Source organism: Pagrus pagrus (genome assembly GCF_965226575.1).
Source record: "Pagrus pagrus genome assembly, chromosome: 9".
Taxonomy (NCBI): domain Eukaryota; kingdom Metazoa; phylum Chordata; class Actinopteri; order Spariformes; family Sparidae; genus Pagrus; species Pagrus pagrus.
This window is the reverse complement of record NC_140193.1, coordinates 7177626-7202427: the sequence shown is the minus strand read 5'-3', so window position 1 is coordinate 7202427 and position 24802 is coordinate 7177626. Positions and strand designations below refer to the sequence as shown.

Sequence of the window (24802 nt, the reverse complement as noted above, 5' to 3'; positions counted from 1 at the left end):
CTCTAGAGCCACAAAATGCTTTATCCTACTTTTTTTTAAAATACAGTAGTGCTCCCCAAGACCTGTAAACACAGTTTCATGTATAAAATTGGTGGAGTTACCCTTTAACTACTGGACGTCCTCAAGTAGTTCCAGTAAAACGGCCTGTTCACAGTTCTAAATCAGTGCGCCACATCCTGGATCTAAAGTAAGTGGGACTGGCACCAACTGGCTGCAGACACATCAACGTTAAGTATAAATTCACTTAAATTGATGAAAAATAGTCGTAATATCTTGTTTACAGCTCTTACTGTACTCCTTCAGTGTATCATCCTCTGAACACCACAGGATGGCGCCTTTAACTCTCACGCTGTTGGTACACACCATCGACCGAAGGTACCGTTACACATAGACTGTCGTTTGTTCGTGAAAATCCTGATATTAATTTGGGGATAATGGCACAGCTGGCTAGCTAAATAACATTTACATTACATTAAGATTGTGTTTGTGAGCCATACGCAATGTCATTGACTTTGAATCCCGTGAGCATAACGTTAGCTTTCTGGCTAACAGCGGAGGCAAACGGTTCTTTGAGCTGAGCGGACTATTTCATCCCCCGTTGAGGCTAAGGTTCGTCCTATTTACTGGAGTAGTGAACAACGTTTCCATTGCGTAGGTATGGAGGACTGCAATAAAAATGGACATAAATAAATGAGTTTACAAGTTAATTGATTAATCTATAAATAAATGGGCTTAATTACAAAGTTATTCATTATTTGATAGTTTAATGGCCAATCTCTTTCATTAGCTTTAAGTAGTTTATAGACCCAAATTTAGACATATTACTTTGCTATTATATCGCAAGAATCCCACTGTCTATATGCGTACATCCCATCAATATAATATCCAAAAGAAACACATAGCCTACGTTCCTTTATTTGCGGCAATGTGTTAAGTTAGCATTGTCAAAAAAGACTACAACAATGTATACATTTACGGCAGCACTTGTCGTAAAACCAGCCCAGTGGCATTATATTTGCATATCCATCAGGGGGCGGTACCCATCCAGCAGTCTCTCAGAAGCACAACAGTCTGTAGCGACACACACCGTCATGTGTCGGTGGAATATCAGCGGCATAACAGCGGCACACCACTCCGAGGAGCGGTATAAGAGTCTGGGGATCGGTATAAGCCGCTGAGCAGCAATCGACATAACTTTGGCCACTTTTCGATCTCGGCGTCACTCCAAGTTTAATGCCGCTGACGCATTAACCTCGCTATTGTTTCATACGTGTGTCCTTCTCTGTATGTGCAGCCCATTCCGCGTCAACGCCCCTTCTTTGGCTGCACCCGACGACGAAAGACGTAAACGCTTTCAGCGAGTCATTTCAAAAGAATCAAAAGTGAAAGTAAATCGGAGCAGTGCGCGTCGGACCAGCAACGATGGCGGACGCATATTCGTATGCTCTGCTCGTCGAGCTCGAAGAGAACAGCGTCCCAAAGCTGAAGAACAAGTTAGTGAAGTACTTTCAAAGTAAGAAGTCTAAAGGTGGCGACTGTGAAGTTGAGTACGTGAACGGCAGCAGGACGGCGGTGCTCCGCTTCCGCGCAGAGGAGGGTAAGTTTTGCCCGATAAACTAGACTGTATGTGTACATTTGTAACTTAAAAAACCCTAAAAGTAACGTTACTCCAATTTTATCAATCGATTTTTTTCCTGAGAGCTGTTTTCTCCCCTCACAGACCAGAAAAATGTTTTGGCGAAAGCTTCGCATCAGATCCCTTTGGATAAAGGCGTGTTGAAGATGACCGTCTGCCTGATAACAGATGACACAACAACGCAGGTGAGCGCACAAAATGTAAATTTTTTAAATATAAGTTTTAAAAAAATGAGCCATACACAGCAAAAAATGCCAGCAGCTGTGGCGTGTGTGCCAGTTGAGATTGTTTTCGAGACCACACCTGTAAGATCCGTTAGTTTCACTTATAATCAGGGTTCTAAATTAACTTTTTCAAGTTAGCAGCCAAATTTTTTCCAGTGAAAATAAGAGAGATAAGATGATGAGATGAGTGCCGCTGAATGAATTATTTTTACATTTTGGATTTTATTAACACAATCCAAGTACAATACATACACATACACATACAGTACATGCATACAACAAAAAATTCATTTATTTTTCATTTTGATAATTTCAGATCTCTACCGCATCAAATTTCTTCAGCACTCTCTGAACTCATTTGTTCATCTGAATCTGAGCCATCCTCAGTTCCTTTTGTTCCATGTTTGCACATAAACTCGAAAAAGTAGCTGCATCTTCTCCAGCTCCGACGTTTTTAATAAAGAAAGGCTTCTCCCAGCAAGGCTCTCTTCAATACGACCTGTTTTGGCGGATTTAATCCTTAGGCTCTCCTGATGACTCCGGGCACTCTCATGGTCCTTTACAGCCTCGACTTTAAAATTATTAGTTCCCACCACGAAATTGTTTGTTTTGTTTTTTTCTTTTGCGTACATGCGGCAGTCCTTACAAAACATGACGACATTTTCGTGACAGGGCCGGTTCTAGACAGGCATATATGAGGGGGCAGTCAGAAATGTGAAGGGGGCATCATGTGTACACATCATGCTCCAGCACTTTTTTTTCTGTGCTTATAGTAACAGTGTTTCTTCATTGAATTGGGTTGTTAGCTATGTGTCCAACCCCAACCTGGAGAAGTGGATTGCACTTTGTCAGGCCTCTACCTTCAGACCTGTCCAACTTGGGTGTCCCACCTGAAGACTAAGCTCCTGCTGGTATAGCTCTTAAGGTCACTGAGGCACGCAAACCCCCTGACCACAATAAGGTGGCAATCCCTCAGGGGGGGAAACTGAAAAATAAAAGTAAAATAAATAAATAAAATAAAATATCCTTCATCCCGATTTTATCAGCTAACAACATAACATTTATCTTAACTGGATCTCAAATAAATCTTAATCTAAAGTAGGACTTCACACACTATAGTCAATATTATTATATTATTATAACAAAACTGAAAGGTAGTCTTATGAAAAATAAAAAAAAATCTTATCAAAGTAATTTATAAAACACAACAGATATAGAGCAGAACATTTTATGTTTTCTTTATGTTTTATTTTGTAAAAAATGTTTTGGCTTGTTTTTTCATTTTTTGTTGGCAACTTAACAGCTCAAAAAATCTCCTTTCTCTCTCACTCCTCTTTTTTCTCTCCACTCCACTCTACAACAAAAGTCTCCTGTTTCCCTTTGCAAAAACTCTTACAAATTCATCCATGTCCAAGTTATTTGTTATGGACTTCTCATGGGCCAAGATAACCAGATTCCTCTTTTTATTGTGTAACATAGTGCGACGATAGGGGGTTAGAACCCGTGACAATGTGGAGAAGGAACTCTCACATGCTGCTGAAGACACACCAATTACCAGGGCTGTTACAAACAATTTATGCAACTCAGGAAATGCTTTCTTGTACTCCTGCAGGTGTTTACACACAGTGGACAGGTCTGTTTCATTTGGACCTTTCTTGAGCAACAACTGTTGCAGAGGGTGCAACTGGGTTGAATCTAGAAATGCACTAGATTTGGATGCAAGACTAGATATGGCTTTCATCAGGTCAACATTTCTCTGTGAAAATCTAGTTTCCATTTCTGAAATGGCCCTGTCAAGGATGTTGAGCAGAGATCTTTTCAGAGACCGATGGGGATTAAGGATAGGATCATCAGAGTCTGTATGGCCCACAGTTGAGAGCACAACACTTTGACGACGGTGTCTGTTCATTGTTCTCCTTCTCTTTGGAAGATGTGAATCATCTCCAGCAGCCGCCTGAGATAACTCTGCCCAACACTCATCTTCACAAATGTTTTTCAGGGACTCCAGTGCTGCACCAATGACCTCAGAAGCACTGCACATATCCACAGAATGAGACTGTAGAATTGTATTTGCTGGTTTCAAGACACCAAGCACCCACACTAGAAACTTTCCAGTCTCAAAGAAGTGATGCCTCTTAATTTGACATTGCAGGCCTGATGCCTCAGTGCACAGGTCAACTGCAGCATCATCTTCCTCTGTCATGTCAGATAGGATATTGAGAATATGGTCCTGATTTTCAACAATGCACCTCGTCACCTCATAGTGGCTTGTCCATCGGATTTCAAGCAGTCTTTTAAGATTAGGTGCATCATATTTCTTGGACACATGGTGGTGCTGAAAAAACTTGTAGAGTGAACTAGAGACGTCAAAAAATCTTTTTGCACATGGTTCACTCTGCATGGCATGCACAACTACTAGGTGCAGTTGGTGGTTGTAGCAGTGGATATGTGGGACATATCTAGAAAGCTTCTTTTGGAGCAGAGCTTGTACACCACCTCTTACCCCACTCATCACAGAAGCCCCATCATAACACTGGGTAAGTATGTTGTCAGCACTGTAGCCAGCATCAGAAAGGTGTGTCAATATCTCAGAGGTGATGTACTCTGCATCAAGTTGATGCGAGTCAAGCAACCCGATAAGATGCTCCTCTGGCATGAAAATTGCTGACAAAGCGAATCATCACAGACAAATTTTCCTCATTGCACCTGTCTCTGGTCCCATCACTTTTGAGGCAGAACCCCACAGAATCTGCATTTTCATATTTTTTCTTGATCTCTCCAAGCACCATGTCTGCCAGTGTTTCAATAATTTCACTTTGGATATCCTTAGATGTGTATTTTGCATTCTTTGGGATACCCTTAGCCATGCTTGCTAGCTTGTCATCCTTCTCTAAGGTATACTCCATCAGTTTTAGAAAGAGAACTGAAGCAATGTCATCGTCAGCTGCATCATGCCTCAAAGTTTCTGCAGTCCCACGGAGCCTAGGGCTGGGCAAAACGATTATTTTTGTAATCGATTAATCTAGCAAATTTTTTTTCGATGCATCGATTAATCTAACGATTAATTTTTCAATTCGATTCTATTCCGATTCGATTCGATTAGCGATTATTTCCCCATAATTTGACCTATATAGCAATTTACATATGCTAATTTATGTATCTCAATGAAAAAACACAAATTTCTTCATTCCAATACATTTTTATTGCTCTTAATTACCAAATTCCAAAATAAAATTCAAGTAATGAATAGCAAGCGGCCTCATGTCTTTCAGCACTTTGAGGTGCTGGTGCATAGCCATCGTGCTTTTATGATAGGCCATTTCCATTTTACAAAGCTGACAAACAACAGAGTTGCTCCCTTTTACTGTAAAATAGTCCCATACCTTCGAAATACGTGTTCTTTTTTTGCTGAGTTCAGCGTCAGCTGACTCAGTAGCCCCATTCACACTGCCATTTGCATGCGGGGATCCTGCGCCAATTCTCCGGAGGTATCAGAGGCGCATTAATGGCGAACCGAACCAGTGTGAACAGATAAGCCAGCGGCACGGAGTGAGGGCGTGTCTGTCTGATGGTGTTCACTGTGTGATAACTAAACAGGTCCAATAATACCGCAGTTATTCATGGATAAGTGTCTTGTCAGCCTGTCGGTCCGACCGACTCTTCGTCACATTTCTGGCCGAAAAACAGCATCTGTCCCCGGCAAAAAACTTTTAACTCACCAAGTGTTTGTCACAGTGAAAAAAATCACCGGGACGGTCAGCCCTCCACCGAGACTTCAGTGAACTTTCCCCCAGAAAACAGCCTCCCTCCCCGGGAGTGAAAGAGTCAGACAGCGTCCTGTTTACTGATGGTGATTATTTAATTATGTAATTTAGAGAAAAACTTAACTTTGTCACTTTCCAGGATGTTTGGTGGGTCAGGATCTCATCACAGCACATTATAACAGCATCCATATGATGATAAACAGTCAGCAGGTACATGTTTAGATTAACAGGTGGACACCGGGGAAACACGTTGAAAAAAACCACACGTCATCACCATGACGTGTACCGTCACGCCTCTTTTGGAGCCGCGGCGCCGGCTTTCTGTGTGAATTACACTCTGGTTCGTCTTTTACGTCGGAGCTGCTCGGCTCTCTGTAAACAACCAACGGCGGAGAATTGGCGAACCGCCGCTGCGGCGATAATACGGCGTCTGTGTGAAAAGGGCTACTGGCGTTGCTGCTACTCGCTGCCACCATTTTTTGTTTTGGTCGGTTGACGCGTCGACGTACAGTTTTTGCGTCAACGTATTTTTGACGTCGACGCGTCGCCCCAGCCCTAACGGAGCCCCAACTCATTTACACAGAGAAACTTAACAGCACTGCCCACACTCTTGACATAGAAATGTTTTTTTTCAAGTTGTGTTTTACCAACCAACAGGGAGTCAACAGTTCCCCCTGTAGCCTCTCTGCTTTTGTGCTGAGTCCATACAGTTGAAGCATGCACATGGTTGTGGCTGGACACATGCCTCTGTAGCCCCTTGTGTCGATCAAGTGCTGCTTTCCAGTTGTTAAAACCAGTTAAGGTAAAAACAACATCCCTCTCATTAACAGTGCTGCCATATTTCCGACAAGGGAAACAGAAGCAGGCGTCTCTCACCACAGAATACTCTAGCCATGGTCGTGTGCGGTACCAGGCAGGATTGAGGTCTTGGCTCATTTGCATACTGCAACAGTCATTGGATGTTTACTGAATCGTGTGTGTGTTTTTCGGCGGAGTTGCTTTCTCAACTTCTAAAATTTTGATTTCAGGGGGCAAGACATTTATTTGAGGGGGCGCTGCCCCCTCTTGCCCCTGCATAGAGCCGGCCTCGATGTGAATAATCATAAACCTAAGGCGGTGCTGCACATTGTGATTTATGGCCCTCTCGGTTCAGGGTGTTTGGATACCATTGTGTTCTGAATTAAAGTTACAACACACTTTAGAAAGTGTAGTGACTAGTCCTTTCCTTTGTTCACTACTGGATGCTGATTGTTTTGTTTTGACGTGTACTCGAGCAATAAACCAACAAAAACTTCCTTTGCGTTTGAAATAATAATCGTCATTTAATTTCTTAATGGAGCCACGTACTTATCAATTATTCACATAAAAAATAAACAGAAAAATCGCTCAAGCACAGTCGAAAACTGTTTGCTCCTCCATTAATCAACAACACCTGGGCAATACCACTGAGTAACCTAAAGTAACCTGCCTGACCCCCGCCAACATCTGGTTCAGGTCAGTAACACAAAGGAAATACTGCCGCCTAGCGGTTTGGTGTTATAGGTGCTTATAAATAAAACATGGCTCCTACAGAAAGCATTATAATCAGGTTATTTCTTTTGAAACAACAACTGTTAATTCTCATTTACTGGGTTTATTTTCAAATCAGCTGACATTTTTGGCATTGTTGCATGTAAAACTGCTTACGTGAGATGACAGAGGTAGTTAATTTATACGGATATAATTTGTTTTATTCTGTACAGGAATCTCCATCTGGAAAACTCAACAAGAAATGTAAGTACTGCTTAACCCTCCTATTGACCTTGGGGTCAATATGACCCCAATGCATTTTGAGGGTCTCTAAAAAGATGGTTGTCATTAGTTTTTCTTCCTAATATTTCATGACTTTTCCTAATCCATTAGGGAGACACAGAAAAATATAAAATCAACAGCATGATATGTTCTCAACTCTCTGTACACTTTTTGACCGCACCATCGTTCCTCAGGGGTCATATTGACCCCAGAAATGTAAAGCTCTACAAGTCTTTATGTGTGGGAGGGAGACACATGATTCAATTGATTATTTTGTGCTCCCAAGTCATCTGAACACAGAGAAATAAACTGTGAGTCGATCTGACTATCACACACAATTATTGTTGTTTGAATACCGTTTGGCGGCCATTTTGGCGTTTTTTTAACTGCTTTATTCACACAGTAGCCCCCCCGAGATAACCCCCCAGTAGGAAACCATTTATTTGTGCTCCTAAGTCCCCTGAACACAATGAAAAAAACGGTGAATCGATCCAACCATCGTACACCGAGCTATTGTTGTTTGAATACTGTCAGTCGGCCATCTTGAATGTCACCGCAAATGGCGAAAAACAGATCTGATATACAATTTGCGAACATCCAAGTACTATAAATGACATACAATATCCTTATAAGAAATGTTCTATGAAATGGGACACTTTCAGTGTTATTTAAAAAATACAAAATATAAAAAATAATAAAAAACTTCCCCCTGAAGGATTGCCACCTTATCGTGGTCAGGGGGTTTGCATGCTTCCATGACCCTAAGAGCTATAGCAGGTCTAAGTGCAATCTAAATGGCGAAAAAACAACAACAACAACATACGATTATTACTCCTCTCCAATAATATACATTTGTTTTGCATTTTATATGGTTGGAAAGACTTGTTCCTTTTACAACTAGGTACAATTTGTAAAGAATTGTGCATTTGTGGAAAGAGCAACACAAGATTTCCAAACTTATTTTGAGGGGTTTATTCCGTAAACCCAACATAGCATAATACCACAGGTCAGGACAGATATAGAGAGAGCAAGGGGAGTGGCAGACTCCTCACAACCAAACATCCTAAAAGCAGGTTCATAGTCATCAAGATAATCTGATCTGATTGTAGGCTATATTGTAGGCTGATAGTTGCAGAAGTTGCATTGTATTGAGGTTGAAATGTGTTTTTCACCAATATAGAGGGGTTGTACGATGCCAGTGATCGTTTCATTTTATTGTTGGTGTCACAATTATATGAATAACTGAGTTTATATTGTCTTTGTATGTTATCTGGTTCAGGAATTACGAAAATCACTGTTTCGGTCACATTCAAGATGGCCGCCTAACAGTATTCAAACTACGATAACTCGGTGTACGATGGTTGGATTGACTCACCATTTATTTCTTTGTGTTCAGGGGACTTAGGAGCACACATAAGTGCTTTCCCACTGGGGGGCTATCTGGAGGGGGGGCGTAGTGTGCCAAAAAATCAATAAAAAACGGTCAAAATTGCCGCCAAACGGTATCAAAACAACAATAATTCAGTGTATGATGGTAAGATCGACTCACAGTTGAATTCTCAGTGTTCAGAAGACTTGGGAGCACAAAAAAGTCAATTGGATCATGTGTCCTACTCCCACACACAACTACTTATAGAGCTTTACATTTCTTGGGTCAATATGACCCCTGAGGAACGATGGTGCAGTCAAAATGTGAGGAAAATAGCAGGGTTAAATACAAATATGTGTCGTACTCTGTTACTGTGTTTTTTTTTAGATAAGTGTTTAATTGCTTCTTGGATAGACACACATACACACACACAGGAAGTGTTATGTCCCAGGACTGTGTAACAATCCTAGTGTGCTCTCCCCTTCTTTGTCGATCCTTGAGCCCACTCACTGAAAGTGCATTATGTTCTCAGGTAGTATAGTATATGAATGAGATGAAGGAAATTTATGGCAACTAAGCATACACGGCAGTTTAATCTGTTTTATCCATTATCTGGTTTCCTTTTTAAATTAAAACATCAACATGTAATGTTTTAGTAATAAAGTCTACTAATAGCCTAATAACTTAATAATTTTGTGCATGCGTTTGTGGTTGTCGAAATGTTTTTATTAACTCTAACTTAATAATCAATATATCTGGATATTGCAAGCTCTATTTAAACACTTTTGTGATAATTTAAACTTTGTAGCCCACCATTCAAACCAAATTGAGATGAAAACTGGAAGACCGTAACCACCATCTCTACATAAAGCTATTCTCAATAATTTATTAATTTTTAATTCTTCTGCTCATCTTTTAATGTTTGCTGTTAAGCACTGAGCACAATAGAAAATGCTCAACATTTTTCAGCACAGACTTTTTTAACATTGTTCCTGATGATTTCTAAACATACATTAAAAAACTTAACTTTCTTCAGTTATGAGAACATTATGCTTCACTTTCATACTGAGCTTTGAACAGGTCCAGTTATGCACATGTTAAGGGTAGGCTTTCTGCTAAACCACGTGATTTCATAGAAATGCATTACATAAGCACAAATGAAGTTAGTCTCTGTTCTGGTTCTAAGCACATGCCTCTCACTTGTGCTCTTTCTCTCTCTCCTCCTCTCTCTCTGTCTCTTGATTTCTTTTGCTCTTGCTTTTTGTCTGTTTGGGTAGATGTAAATGGTCATATAAACATCAGTAACATGAAAATACATTTCCACAGCCCAGCAGGGATTGACTTGTTCTAAGTCACAGTAATGATCAATCTAAAATGGCTGTTAAGTAACGCCCATCTCTTTTTCCAGTCAGAGTTGATAGGGTGCGCAGACTAGTAACACAAACTTGGCTGTCTTGTTCAGGACAAGGCAGGACATATCTTATCTCATAAGGCAATAACTATTCAGTATTATCACCACTGAAAAGCATGATTAGTTTATCAGGCTGGCACATGTATATTGTAAACCCATCATGTTTATAGTTCATACTTTCACTGTGCTTGAATCTGGGAACCAGGGGGGCTGTAAAATGAGGCCATTTTATAGTAATTTTCCGGTTCATTCTTTTATTTTAGGTATACTAGAATAGGTTTACGTACGCCCTAATGTAGAATAGAAAACATTAGAAGTTTATTATCCAGCAGGAAAATCATCTCGGGTCTCACCCAGGAAAATACAAACACAAACATGTTCACAGGATTAAAAACAAAAACAAGAAACATCACATCAATCAATAAAAGATCACTCAACTTTACAACAGTCAGTGTGTTCATACCCGTAGTGTTCAGTTTACACTCTCATATTTAGGCTTACTGTAATTGTTGACTACACTATTTGAATTTGGGATAAATGAGCCCTTGTATATGTATCTTTTTCTTTGCCAGAGGTATTCTGTACTGTTGCAACTGAGCAGAGAACATCTTTACAGCTGTGCTGTGTAAAGATCATCTAGCTGCTTCTGTTGGTGGACTATTATCTTCCCTGCTGTCTTAACAATCCTATTCAGCTTGTTTATATTTCCTAAAATCAGATGCCCATACCAAACAAAAATAGTAAAAACAAGGATGCTCTCTATCAGACTGACATTCACTTTTCCCAAGACATCAACACTGACCCAAAACCCCTTCTTTTTCCTAACTATAAATAGTCTCTGATTGGCTTTCTTACATATTAAGTCAACATTGTCTTTGAAACTCAGTTTGTCATCTATATATGTACCCAGGTACTTAAAACAGTTAACAATTTCCACAATTTGGTTGCACAATTTCTGTGATGAGAGTGGTTTAAAATAAGTTACTTTGTTTTTCCAACATAAATGAGCAATGAGCTGGACTTACACCATTGTTCTAACTCAGAAACTTGAGCAAAATACAACATAATTTTTATGGAAAAGACTCACTCGAGCCATGTCATCAGCATATTTGAATAATTTAAAATTGCTCTTGTGCAGTGTCATTTAATTCGTATACACCGAAAATAGTACTGGAGATAAAACACAGCCCTGCAAGGCCCCTGTGTTTAAAATAATCTCATCAGAGAGAGTCTTTATAACACAGACTCTCTGTGAGCAGTCAGTTAAAAATTCCTTGACCCAGTGCACAATATTGCAGTTGTCCAACATCGCCCAGACCGCATCCAAGAGTAGCTACATTGGCCGAGCAACACACTAATGCCAAGTTCAACATACAAACCTACAAAATAAGCATTAAACAACATAAAAAAATGTAAGGTACACAGGCACAGACAGCTGTTATCATTTCCTGATTAACCTTTATGTCTCATTAGCAGCGGATGTTGCTGTGAAGAACAAACAAACTGACGAGCCCACACCTGCAGCCGAAGTTAAGACAGAGGGGAAAGACGGAGATGATGAAACAGCAGACGAAGAGTCCACTACGGCTGTTTTAGGAAATATTCCACAGTCCTTAAGCCAAGATTTTTTGGAGATGCTGGTGGAGAACATTTTAAAGGATCTTGACTCTTCATCTGCCTCTCAAAACTTCACTTTGGAATTCATTCCTGACACCTCATCTGCTGTGGTGACTTTACACAGTGGAAAAGGTACTACTATAGTGTGTGTGTGTGTGTGTGTGTGTGTGTGTGTGTGTTTGCCATGTTTACACAGGGCTCTACATATGTAGGCACGACAGAATTGTGGATTTGATATCAGCAGATATCTCTTCTATCTTCAGGTCTACCATCATGCGGTATAAACATTCTACTGTGAAGCCGAGTATGTTCAGCCTGTGTAATGATGTCTCAATGTTCTCTAATGTAACAGCTAATACTCCTGATGTTGTTGTTGTTAATGAAAATCGTTGAGAGGTGTTCATTCTGGAGGTCGGCTGTACCTTTGATTCCAGCCTAGAGGAGGCCTTTCTAACCAAAGTGCTGAAATACCAGCAGCTGAAGCAGACCATCTCTCAGCTGGGCTGCAGATGTAAACTTCTAGTCTTTATATTTGGTAGTCTGGGGCATGTGCATAAGTTGGTTGTGAGGGGCCTTCAGATGGCTGGCCTCCCTAAAAGAAGAGCTAAACAGTTAGCCAGGTACTGCTCAGTCTCAGTTATTATTGGTAGCCGTTCAATCTGGAGGAGACGATGTTTTTTATATCCTTGAATGTCTGCTTTCTATCTGACCTGTAGGTCATTTTGTATGTAACTGTGTTCAGCCGCCCAGGCGCTTTGTGACTGACGTCTTCCATTGTCAACTGCACTGGCAGTGTTTATGTCCCTTGTGCAAGAACCCTTGTACTTCTTTATTATGTGGGCATAAACAAATATTTCAAATGTGTTTGTTATTAGGTCCGAACAGCTCAATTTATACAGACATTTTAATTTCAAACCAAATAAATCTGGAATAATAGAGCTTTTGAACTGGAAACTTGTACTCGGGGGCGTATTTGTATTTTCATCTAATAAACATGTTTTCTTTATTTATGGATGTATAAAAAGCAGAGCACTTTGTTGCTAAAGTAACCGCTAATAAATGTACTGATAACCAGCAGCTTCTCAATGAACTGCTCCGGACCTGGGCCAGTTAGAGTACCTAGGTGATTTATGGAATTTACTGGTCAGCATATACTGATAGCTTGCTAAAGTAAGTGCTATACAGCTGCTCCACAGGGTACTTCTAATAAGGTAACACAGTGGGTTGTGTGTGACCCAACAGAACTTTACACCAATCTTATAGAAATCTAATGGCTGTATAAGATATGGACGGAGCTTCCAAGTCTAATGAGTAAAGTCAATGAAGAAGTTCCTTCAACCTGTATTCTTGACCAGCAGGGGGCAAAGATTGTTTATTCTTACTTCAGTTATAACCCCAGTAAACAGTTTTGATTGACAATTTTCTACCACGGCGTATCCTCAGATTCTCAGTCTAGTCTAGTCAGGATATCCGACCTAGTTCCACCTCCTTGTCCAAATAGGCTCAATTGTAGCTCCAAAAAACCAAGATGGCGTAATGCCAAACTCGAGGCTTCAAAACTACAGTTCACAAAACTATGGGTGACATAACTGTGGGTTTACACTTGTAGACTTCTAGAAGCATGTACCCTCTGGGGAATATCAATATCTTTTGCAGTTACCTGAACTCCTCATACGAAAGGTCTCTACAAGGCTGATGTTTTTTATTCTAAGCCCCAAGAGCTATTTATTGTTTATGGAAGTGTGATTACCTCATTAACCTTAACCTTTTATCATTATCTCACAGAAACCACCGATTTCGTGACAAGATGCCCCCAAAACAGGGCGTTCAAAAGCAAGGGACTATCAGTCCAGGCTCTTCAAGTTACAAAGCAAGTTGTAGTTGACGGCCTGGGTAATCTTGATGAAGATCTTCTCCGCCTTTATTTTGACAATGAAGGCAAAGTGGAAAATGTTGCAGTTAATGAAGTGGAACAGTCTGCCATCATCACCTTCAAAGACCATAAAGGTAGCACAGTTATAATACCGTTAAGTGTTAAGGCCTTTACACACGGAAGGCATTTTTATTTGCACGGCAATGTTTTTTTTTTTTTGTACAGATGTCTTTTAAGTACTTGAACACCGAAAGTGTGAAAGTGATTTTTTTTTCTGGAACAAGGTCCTGGACCTGTCGTTTGTTAATGATGACAAACGACACAAAATTATAAAGAAAGTAGCCCTTTTAACACAGAGATACCATGATATAACTGCAATGAAGGCTCACCTTTTCTCCGTTTTTGTTTGTTCACACTGAACCGAGCAGCGCCGGTATAAACCTGCTCCAGTGTGTCATTTCATACAGAAGCTTTTGCGAAACCAAAGAGGCGTGACAGTAGACATCATTTAAAAACAAAACAAAACCATTTTTAATGTGTTTCCCCCAGTTTCCACCTGTAAATCTAAACATGTATCCGCTGACTGTTCAAGGCATGGTACACGTGTACACGGGTATTTCCTGAAGCAAAGCTTTTTCTATGCGTTTTGGCCTTCCTTACACATATAAATGCCGCTTCAGGTCACTGAAAACGGAGCTTATGGAAAACTCCTGCGAGGGTGAAGATGTACAGAAACGCTGTTGTCAGTGTTAATGTGTGTAAACAGGAAAAACTGTTTTTTTTGGCTTGTCTCCTGTGTTTTGCAGGCTTCTGATTGGCAGTGGCCTTGCGGTAAAGGTTATATCACCACCTGTTGCATTGGCGTGCACTTGTCAGCCTGCATTTGCAAATTATCATACTGTAATGTGGACAGAAATTTTTTCTTAAATGTTTTTTAAAAATTCTGTGTACCTGTGGACAAGGTCCAAAATCATATGGATGCTGTTATAATGTGTTATGATTGAGATCTTGACCGACCATGCATCGTGGAAAGTGACAAAAAGAAAGTTTTTTGCTGGAATATCGGTGCAAGTTTGCCGCCTTGAAAAGGCAGTGTGAATGGGGCTAATATGACACATGGGAGCTGATGTACAGCTGCCTTGATCAGTTAGTTTATTTGTAACTAAAAAAAGCTAATAATTTGCATATGAGTTCTTCATCTATTCGTATCGTTAATTTGTCAAGGTGCCGTGTGTAAAGGCCTTTACTGAGTTAATATACATGCATGATGAACATCAGAGATTACCACCTTTCAATGAATTCTAGACAATGTGACAATGTGATGTTTTATTGTAATTTCTCTCCCAAATAGCTGTTAAGGAAATCTTGAAGAAGAAACATCAGATCAAACAGAACGAGATCAGAGTTTATCCTTTTTACGAATCCCTGGGAACAGCCCTTTATGGGAAAGACAAACCTTCACCAAAACTCCCTGCCACCATCTCTGAACCGATTGACAGTGCTGTCTGGAGATACCTTAATGACAATCAATCAGCAGCAGAGTCCATTCGTAGCCACTTGGCAAAACACTTCTGCAACGTGAACCTCAACAAATCTTCTGTGCTCTTGAGTCCTGAATCTTCACTACTACAGCAAAAGGATGCCAAAGCCATCATTAAAGAGTGGAGGGATACTGTGAAGTCAGCCTTTGCACAAGCTCTGTCAAAATTCAAATCCCTGAAGCTTCAGCCAGAGTCAGAGTTATGGGACGAGTCTGAGGAGAAGATCAGAAAGGCTTTAGTGAATGAGGATGTGGTTGTAGTGTCTGATAAAGCCAATGGTGTCTTATCAGTGGTTGGCCTAGTTGATAATGTCAACAAACTACAGCAAACTCTTTGTGAATCCATGAACAACATCGCAAAAAGGGCGCAGAGGGAGAAATCAAGCACAACCCAAAAAATCAAAGTGTCACAGTCGATTTACAACATCCTGTGTCAAGATGGTCTTCAGGACAAGCTGCAAGGCATTTACCCAGATCTCAAAATTTCATTTACAAAAGATAGTCCAGATTTGATGGTGACTGGCTTAAATGATGAGATCGTGAAAACAAAGCAAATTATATGTGATGCAATGTTTGATTTAAAACGTCAGCATTTAGAAATCGATAAAAATGTGCTTGACTTGTTGAAGGATGAACAACAGGAGAAGCTCACAGAAGCTCTCCTCACATCCAATGGAATAAATGCAGCATTTGAGATCAAGGCACAGAAGGTGCGGCTCGTTGCTGTTTCTGACAAAGATCTGAATGATGCTAAAGACCATCTGGTTAAGCTGCTAATATCTCAATGCATTGATGTTGAAGACAGTGATGTCTTGAAGAAGCCAGAGTGGGAGCACCTGGTCGGTAGGTTAGAGAAAGCCAACAATAAGTCATACAAGAGAATTAGAATCCACACCACTAGTCAACAAGTTGTGGTGTCTGGCCACAAAGATGATGTCATCAGTGTCAGCAGTGATCTTAACAGCTTTTTAAAGCAGAATGCTCATGTGGAAGAAACTGTTGTGGTCAAGTCCAACACAATAGTCAGATACATTGAAAAACGTCAATCTTCTGGGCCGGCTCAACTGAATGACAAAGTGGCTGTGTCTTACAGAAAGGAGGCCATCTGTCTGAGTGGTTCTAGAGGTGATGTCGCACCGTGCAAGACTTGGGTTGAAAACTTGCTTTCTTCTTTGAGCTTTGACAGTTTAAACATCTGCAAGCCTGGAATGAAGAAATTCTTTCAGGATAATGAAAAATCGGTTATCTCCTTAATCTTAAATGAAACTGGCTGCCAGGTCCAACTTGTTGATGAGACTAGTGGTGGGCAGGCCGACTTGGGCCAAAGACAGATAACAGGACCTGTGTACCAGCTTCAGACAACTGAGGGGGTAGAAATAGCTGTTTGTAAGGCAGATATGTGCAGGCACCCAGTGCAAGCTGTTGTCAGTGCTTTTTCTGAGGACTTGAAACTTAAAGGAGGTCTTGCAGCAGCACTTCTTAAAGCTGCTGGCCCTCAGTTGCAGAATGAATGTGACAGACAAATTAAAAAGGGACAGCTCAAGCCTGGTGATTGTGTCATAACTGGTGCAGGGGGGCAGCTTTGCTGCAACAAAGTCATCCATGCAGTAGTGCCCAAGTTCGATTCAAAGAAAGTCCAGAAGGTTCAGGCACAGTTGAAAAAAGCTGTTAAAGAAAGCTTAGAACTTGCTGAAAAGCACGGCTGCATCTCTGTGGCTCTGCCCACTATTGGCATAAGCCAAGGCTTTCCTCACAGTTTGTGTGCGGACACCATCATAAAAGCAGTGAAGGAATATCTTGATGAAAAGTATGATGACGTCACCTTGAAGACGATTCATTTTGTTGACAGCAGTGACAGTGCTGTAAAGGTTTTGGAGGCAGCTGTCAGACATGAGTTTGGGAGTCACGGTGTCAGTCAGTCTCCACATGTGAAACACGCTGGAAGTCTTGATGTCAGTCATTCCTTTCAAACTCTTCCGAGCCAAGCTACCAAGTCTCCACCTATGAACTGCTTGGGTCAAGCACAGACCAAAGAGGGCTTGCACATCACTCTCATGAAAGGAAATATTCAGCATGCCACGGTAATTTGATATACATTTTTTTTAATTTGTATTAGTATTCTACATGAACTGTAAACAGTATTGATTAGAACTGTAACATTCATATACAGGGACTACAGACTACTGGAATATGTAGCATTTACTACTGCGCCATAGAACGCCATAAATAATCTATGATGTGTCTGAGTGTGGCCCCACAAGGCTTGATTGTTTCTTTTCTGACTGGTTTCACAGCAATGATACTTGACTGTTTCATTATTTAAAAAAAATTGTAAAATGAAGAACTAAAAAGATTTTGTTAACACGTTCTTAGACGGAGGTGACAGTGAATTCTGTGTCTGAAGATCTTGACCTGAGTAAAGGGGCAGTTTCAAACGCCATCTTTGGTGTGGCTGGAGCCAGACTTCAGCAGTTGGTAAATGCAAAGAATGCTAGTGGAAGCTTTGGTGAGATCATTGTCACTGAGGGCTGCAAACTGACGAGCAAACAAGTCTTTCATGCAATCACACCTCAATGGGACAATGGACAAGGCACAGCTGACAAGGTAGTGTTACATCATGTATATTATACTGTATGACTTGATCTCAATGTAATGAAAGTTTAATAAACATAATAAGGAACATCCCTCAGATTTGCTCTGTTTTTACCTTACCTTTTCTGTATGTAATGACGCTAATTTGAATAACACAAGACATACTGCTTTCAGCTATTGTCTGCTGTATTTGAGCTCACAAGTCATACATAGGCTGGTTTATGGATGCAAAACTAGTGTGAACTAGAAAAGATCATATTTATGCTTTGCCTTCCAGATCTTGAAGGGCATTTTCAAGGATTGCTTGGACAGGGCAGAGGACACTGGTCTGACCTCCATATCCTTCCCTGCCATCGGCACTGGAAACCTGGGTTTCCCAAAAGACATTGTAGCCTCATTGATGCTGGATGAAATCTTGGCGTATAGCAGTAAGAGTCAACCTAATCTTCTGAAGGATATCGTGATCATACTTTACCCAGGAGACCCAAAGACTATCCAGGTAAGGAAAAAAAACAAGCTTTGTAGTACTTGAAAGCCCTGAGTGCTAAAATAAAATTTACATACTCTGCTCTGACTGGACATTTGTTTTCTGATGTAACTGTTTGTTTTTTTACTGAATTTGAGGTAGTGTTCCCCCCCAGAGTTGTCAGAAGGCAAGACTGATTTACTTTAAGGTCCTCTATCTGCATTGAAAGTGATACTGAAGAAAGATAGTTGATTGCTGAATCTCATTCTCAGATCGTCAAATTAACGCTTTCGGTTAATCCAAGAACCGTCACTTAACTATCTTACTCCAGAATCACCTACTGTACCTTTAAAACAGATGCAATTAGCTCTCTCCTGGTTGTCACTTGGATTCTGCCAGAGGATACTTGCATAATGCTTTTTGTCAACTTTACCCTGTAGTTCTGCTGGGTGCCTTTTAAATATCTGTAGCTCAGCAGGAGATGCTGGGCTGCAACGCCAGGTCCCATTCACAATGCACAGCAGCCTGTAGTTGTCCCAGCCTTTGAGTCCGTATGTCTGAACAACTCGTGCCCCCTCCGGTTCCATTACTCCCTGTAATGTATAAAAATTATCCCCCTGTAGGAAAAAGGCCATCGATATTCAGTGAATTATAAAGGTTAGTGCCAACTTCAGTGGAAGACATGTGATGATTCTTGTGACTGTTTCATAACAAAAGCCGATGATTCCACTGATTCCTTTTAATAGGAACTATCAGCATCATGAAGTGTTGTGTTTCCATTGACAGTTTTTTAATACAGCTCCAATATAGCTGTAGGGGAGTGAACAGTAAACAGTGAGGCTATTAGTATTGAGATAAAATTAAAAACCATAATGCTGGATGCATCATTTCCTGGTAATCCCACATGAAAATGGCTAACTTATCATGAAAACTGCAAATTCATGAACAGTTTGAGTTAATGAAAATTCTAATTGTAATAAGAAGTCAGCGATATCAACCAATAATGGCTCACTATTACAGAATTGGTAACAAAGAGGCAATCAGTTAGGTCTGTGTATTCTTCTTTTGCTGTGATATTTGTGACAGTTGTGTCACTGATTTTGTCTCCAGGATTTTAGTGATGAATTTCAGAGGAAGTTCCCCAATGCCTCGGGTGTTCCAGTGCCCACAAGTTCCCCACAGAGTACAGGTAGGAAATACTGTTGCAACATTTTAATGTGTATAATTGCTGTTCTGTAATGGTGTGATGTTTTGTGCAGCCTGCTCTTAATACTGTATCTGTGTCTGCTGCCTCAAGGTGGGTTCTCTAAAGTTGTCTCGAGCCCAGGAATGTATGAGACCAAAATGGGAAGTGTGGTTATACAGGCGGTCACAGGAGACATAACCAAGGAAACCACTGATGTCATTGTCAACTCCTCCAATGAAAGTTTCTCTCTTAAGTCAGGTAAATTACAGATGTGCACACTCAACACTTCATTGCTTTTTGCACCTCTCGTTACAGTAGATGCTAAACTGCATTTTGTTGTCTCTGTACTATGCCATGGCAATAAAAACGAACGTGATCTCAAAGTTAAAGAATCTAATCTAAAAAATTAAATCCAAAACTGAAATCTTTAAATGAAGCAAAACTTTTTTTTAAAAATACTATTCAGTACAAGTTAGACCCATGAATCCAACTTTATATCAGTATAGACACAACAATTAGGCCACACAGTTATCATGTCCTCCAGTTTCTATTATTATTTTTATGATCTTTATTTGTATTCTCTAGGAGTATCGAAGGCCATTCTGGAGGCAGCTGGTTCTGCTGTTGAAGACGAATGCGAAGATCTTGGTAAGAAAACATTTACACCCACAGTTGACTTATGTATAAGAGTGTTCTTGCTTGGTCATGACATGGATAGAGTCAATTATTAAGCCAATTCTTTGATCATTACGCAAGATTGTTCAGAGAGAAATGTGACCTAAAAACAAGCAAACAAACACACATACACCCATGGATGTCAAAGGTCAGAGACATTTAGATCTACTGTCTACACCTTCAGGTGCCCAGCCCAACCCAGGCATGATAATGACCCGGCCAGGCAACCTCAAGTGTAAGCAGATCCTCCACATAGCTGGACAGACAGATCCAGTAAAAATCAACATGCTTGTGAAAGATGCACTCCAAATGTGTGTGACAAACTCACACACATCTGTCTCACTTCCTGCCATTGGCACAGGTAAGATTCATCAGCAGAACTTTGTGCTTATCATTTGTAAAATCTTGACATTTATCCCATCTCAGTTGATGAGTTTGTAAACATAAATAAAACTCGTGAATCCCTTTTATTGAAAATTTACAGTTTGAATTGGGTTTGCAATCAGTTAAAATTTAATAAGGTTTGGATTCGGAAAGATTTTCTACAGATTTCCTCCTTTACACAGAATAAGTTTTACAGAACTTCAGGGGAATGTTGATGCATTAATCTTATTGACAGACAGTGATCAGTCATGACAGTTTTGTGTGTGTAATTGTGTCTTCTCTTATTCAGATGTTACCTCTGTAACCTGCTGTAGAGTCTGTTGAGTGTGTAATGTGTTCTGTGCCATTTTAGGTCAAGGCAATGTTCAAGCAGGAAAGGTGGCAGATGCCATGCTGGATGCAGTCATTGAAGTGTTGAGCCAAAACCCCTCCAGTACTCTGAATTCAATCCGGATAGTTATTTTCCAGCTACCCATGCTGAAAGACTTCTACGACAGTATGCAGCAAAGAGAAGCCACTGATCCTAATGATAAAGCACCAACCTTGTGGGGAAGAATTACCTCTGGAGTCAAATGTAAGTACAGTGAAGAGAATAATTTTGAGGTCCATTTTCCTTAATCCTAAATTGCAAAAAATGTTAAATTCTAATGTAGATCTTGTTGCTTATTCTTACAGCAGTACTTTTTGGAAGTCCTGACAAGCCAAACAAAGCAGAGGATTTAATTGACATTGAGACAGTTAAAGTAGACCCTGCCTGCTTCCACATCTGCGGTGAGTCACAGGCTAAAGTTGACTTAGCCAAGCAGCGGATCAACGACCTGATATCTCAAGAGCAGAACAACATGTCCATATCAGACAACGCCATCTGCAGCCTCTCTGATGCAAACTGTAAGCGCATTGTTGACATCCAGAAGACCATGAATGTGAGCATAAAGACTGAGAGCCAGAAGGACAAACCCTCAATCACCATTGACGGGCTCACTAAAGATGTGTTCAAAGCCAGCAAGGAGATCCATGAGATGTTAAGTGAAGCAAGAGAAAAGGAGGACCTGATGAAGAACGTGGCAGAATGGCAATTCCATCAGGGGTCTTCCTTTCATAGTTTTAATCCACAGACCAACTACGAGCTTGAGCAAGCGTTTGCTAAGAAAATACCAACTGTACAAGTTACCATCCAGGGTCAAATCTACAAAGTTGACACTTCGAGTGGACTCGCTTCTGATAACCAGGGACGTACCCTTGAGCTAAAGCGCATTGACAAAACAAAAGGTATCTTACCTGTGTCCTCTGATAAGTGGATACATCTTATTTATTGTTTATTGTAACTTATCCTGTTTAACATTCACAACAATGCAGGAGAAACTGATAGTTTCCTCATTATTTAGCTAGAATGATGTGCATTCAAACCTAGCTAAGTCAGTTCAATTTACATCTTGTTCTAGTATGTTTTTTTTAAAATTGACAACCCACTCAGATGTTTGTATGTTGGGTAGTAATTATCCGAACATTGATGCAGATTGTATTTGCCAGAGTTGAAAAAGAAAAATGGTAATAAATTGTTGATGTCAGGAATAATAAAATTGACATTTTTATGATACTAGATGAAGACTTCCCTATGAACTGGGATCCAATGCCAGCCAACACCACGAGTCAGGCCTTTCCCATCACAGCTGGGACAGCAGAGTACACTGAAGTCAAGAAACTGTTCAGGGCCACGTGTACTAAAACCATTATTAAGGTAGATTAACATGCACTGTATTTTTAAGAAACAATGTCGTATCTGTCAACATTTGTCCTATCTGTCATTTCCATCCTCTTGTCCCTCATCATCAGGTGACACATTAATCACTTGTACATTTTTTAATGAATCAAATCAAACGTATTAACAATCTGCTTAATAGACATAACCTCAGAGCTGTATGAACAACAATGTACTTTTCCCTCATTTTAGATTGAGAGGATCCAAAATCTTGCTATGTGGAAGGCCCTACAAATCAAAAAAATGGACATGGAGAAAAGAAATGGTCATCAGAACAACGAGAGACTTCTCTTCCATGGTACCGCTCATGACACTATGGCTCACATCAACGATTATGGCTTCGACAGGGGTTTTGCAGGAAAGAATGGTGAGAAGTTTATGTAGAAAATAGGGGACACTGTTTAACCAGACAGTTCCCATTCAATATGTTGTTTGCAGTCACCTGATTTCAATAACAGATGAAATAGAGTCCTGCAGGGATGACGCATTTTCAAATTAGTATGACAATGCCAGACAACAACACTACAGTTTGAAAAAGCAAATAATACAATGAAAATACAACAACTATCTCACAGAGACAGACTACCTCAATAACTTTCTGCTGTTATTCCATTTCCAGCTGCTTATTATGGCGATGGCACATACTTTGCAGTCAAGGCTAGATACTCTGCCCGGGACACCTACTCCAGGCCGCATAATGGGGAGAAGCTCATGTACCTCTGCCGAGTGCTGACAGGGGATTACACGCTTGGAAAAGAAGGTATGAGGACCGCACCGGCCAAGGACTCCAACGGAACTCAGAAGTACGACAGTGTCGTGGATGATGAGGCCAAGCCCACTATGTTTGTCATCTTCCATGACAACCAGGCTTATCCTGAATATTTGATTACTTTCAAGCAATAACACATCTCTTACATTTGACAGTGCCTTAAAGCAAAAAGAAATCTTTGCTAATTATCAGTTGATTCATTTATTTGTTTCAGCGTTTGCTTAAGATATTTGGCTTAATCTTACAATGAAGCCTATAATGTAGTAACAGGTTTACAACCAATGATAATGATTACAAGGGTCAGTCATGAAAGTATAAGTAGTCCAGACCCATATAGTGTCTTGAAAGTATCCAAACAAACTGTAGAGTAGTCATGGAAGAAGAAATCAAAGAGAAGGTTGTGGAAAAAATGTTTTGCCTTCATGTTATGCACTGTGTAACTGCACTGATCACTGTGGCTCCTGGAAAGTACTTGCTCTGTTCAAGGAAATCATGTGATAATAAAAGCTTATCTGTGTACGCCTGTCCATCAGTTACTTTTGGTTTTGTACGTAAAATTTAAACTTATACATTCCACTAACCACACTGCAGAAATAAAATTTGATTAAAGCACATTAATGTAGTCTGTTTTGTATATTTTCCATTTAAAGTTAATATCTCTACATTTGTGTCTCTTAGAGCAGCAAACACAGTAAAGTGAGTAATTTGTAGCAATTTCCTTTAATAAATGCATTTTACCTTTCCATCACAGGTCTTTAAACAGTAGGATATATGGCCCTGGTTTTCAGTGTTATTTTATCTCTGGTTAAATAAATAAATATGGCTTGTAACATTTAAGTGCTGATTTGCCTGCATGTGCATTTCCATTATCAAAACATAAGATAAGTGAGAGTATTATAGAGGACAGGAAATCACAGACATGTTGCCACACAGCTTTATGAGAGTAACTCTCTGGTTCCACCTGCAGGTCTCACTGCACACTGTCTACCCAGACTATTTTCTCTTACGGCAGAGTTGTAAAGGTTGTGATTTAGGGCTTTGCAGATAACAGAAGTGGCACACTGCTGCTGCTCTATCAGCTCTACGTGATCATGATTTTATTGTCGCAGTCACAGAAACATTTGAATAAACTAAATCCTTAAAAAGAAACTGCTACAAAAACATCTACAAAAGAAAATAAATATATTTATACCATGGTCTGGGTATATACTTGATTCTGATTGGCTGCAGGGTGTCAGTTAAAGGGCAACTACACCAATTTTACATATTAAAGTGTGTTTGACAAGTTTTGAAAAAAAAAAAGACCACAGGTCTCGTATTGCACTCCAACAACAGTGTTGGACTTCTTATATACAGTTTAAAATAAATGATCAAAATTCACTGAACAAAATCAGATTTATCGCCTTTTGTATTCAACACATTTTTTGTCCGGGCGCCTACATTACCCACAATGCAGCTTAGCCAGTGAGAGACTTGTGTGTGTGTGTGTGTGTGTGTGTGTGGGGGGGGGCTAGCTTCCTCTAGAGCCACAAAATACAGTAGTGCTCCCCAAGACCTGTAAACACAGTTTAATATATAAAATTGATGGAGTTACCCTTTAACTACTGCACATCCTCAAGTAGTTCCAGTAAAACGGCCTGTTCACAGTTCTAAATCAGTGCGCCACATCCTGGATCTAAAGTAAGTGGGACTGGCACCAACTGGCTGCAGACACATCAACGTTAAGTATAAATTCACTTAAATGGA

The 24802-nt window shown here is 40.2% G+C and overlaps 2 protein-coding genes across 4 annotated transcripts in view; one reads left to right on the top strand and one right to left on the bottom strand.

Moving 5' to 3' along the window:
• Window positions 1–24802, bottom strand: part of parp9 (poly(ADP-ribose) polymerase family member 9) — a 52851-nt gene that overhangs the window by 27001 nt on the left and 1048 nt on the right. The gene's annotated exons all lie outside the window — the stretch shown is intronic.
• Window positions 14–23670, top strand: LOC311262746 (protein mono-ADP-ribosyltransferase PARP14-like). 3 transcript variants are annotated; one of them, XM_084362406.1, is made up of 18 exons: window positions 14–375; window positions 1295–1597; window positions 1721–1821; window positions 7367–7397; window positions 11669–11944; window positions 13598–13819; window positions 15037–17306; window positions 17599–17829; window positions 18095–18316; window positions 19394–19472; window positions 19581–19727; window positions 20055–20117; window positions 20329–20505; window positions 20881–21102; window positions 21204–21797; window positions 22130–22266; window positions 22480–22654; window positions 22907–23670. In XM_084362406.1, exons 2-18 carry the CDS (start codon window positions 1423–1425, stop codon window positions 23188–23190), a joined length of 5406 nt encoding a protein of 1801 aa, XP_084218532.1. In that variant the 5' UTR covers window positions 14–375; window positions 1295–1422; the 3' UTR covers window positions 23191–23670. The 3 variants fall into 3 exon arrangements, with proteins under 3 accessions (XP_084218532.1, XP_084218533.1, XP_084218534.1); XM_084362407.1 differs by having other exon boundaries at window positions 14–1597; window positions 11672–11944; XM_084362408.1 differs by having other exon boundaries at window positions 14–1597; window positions 21207–21797.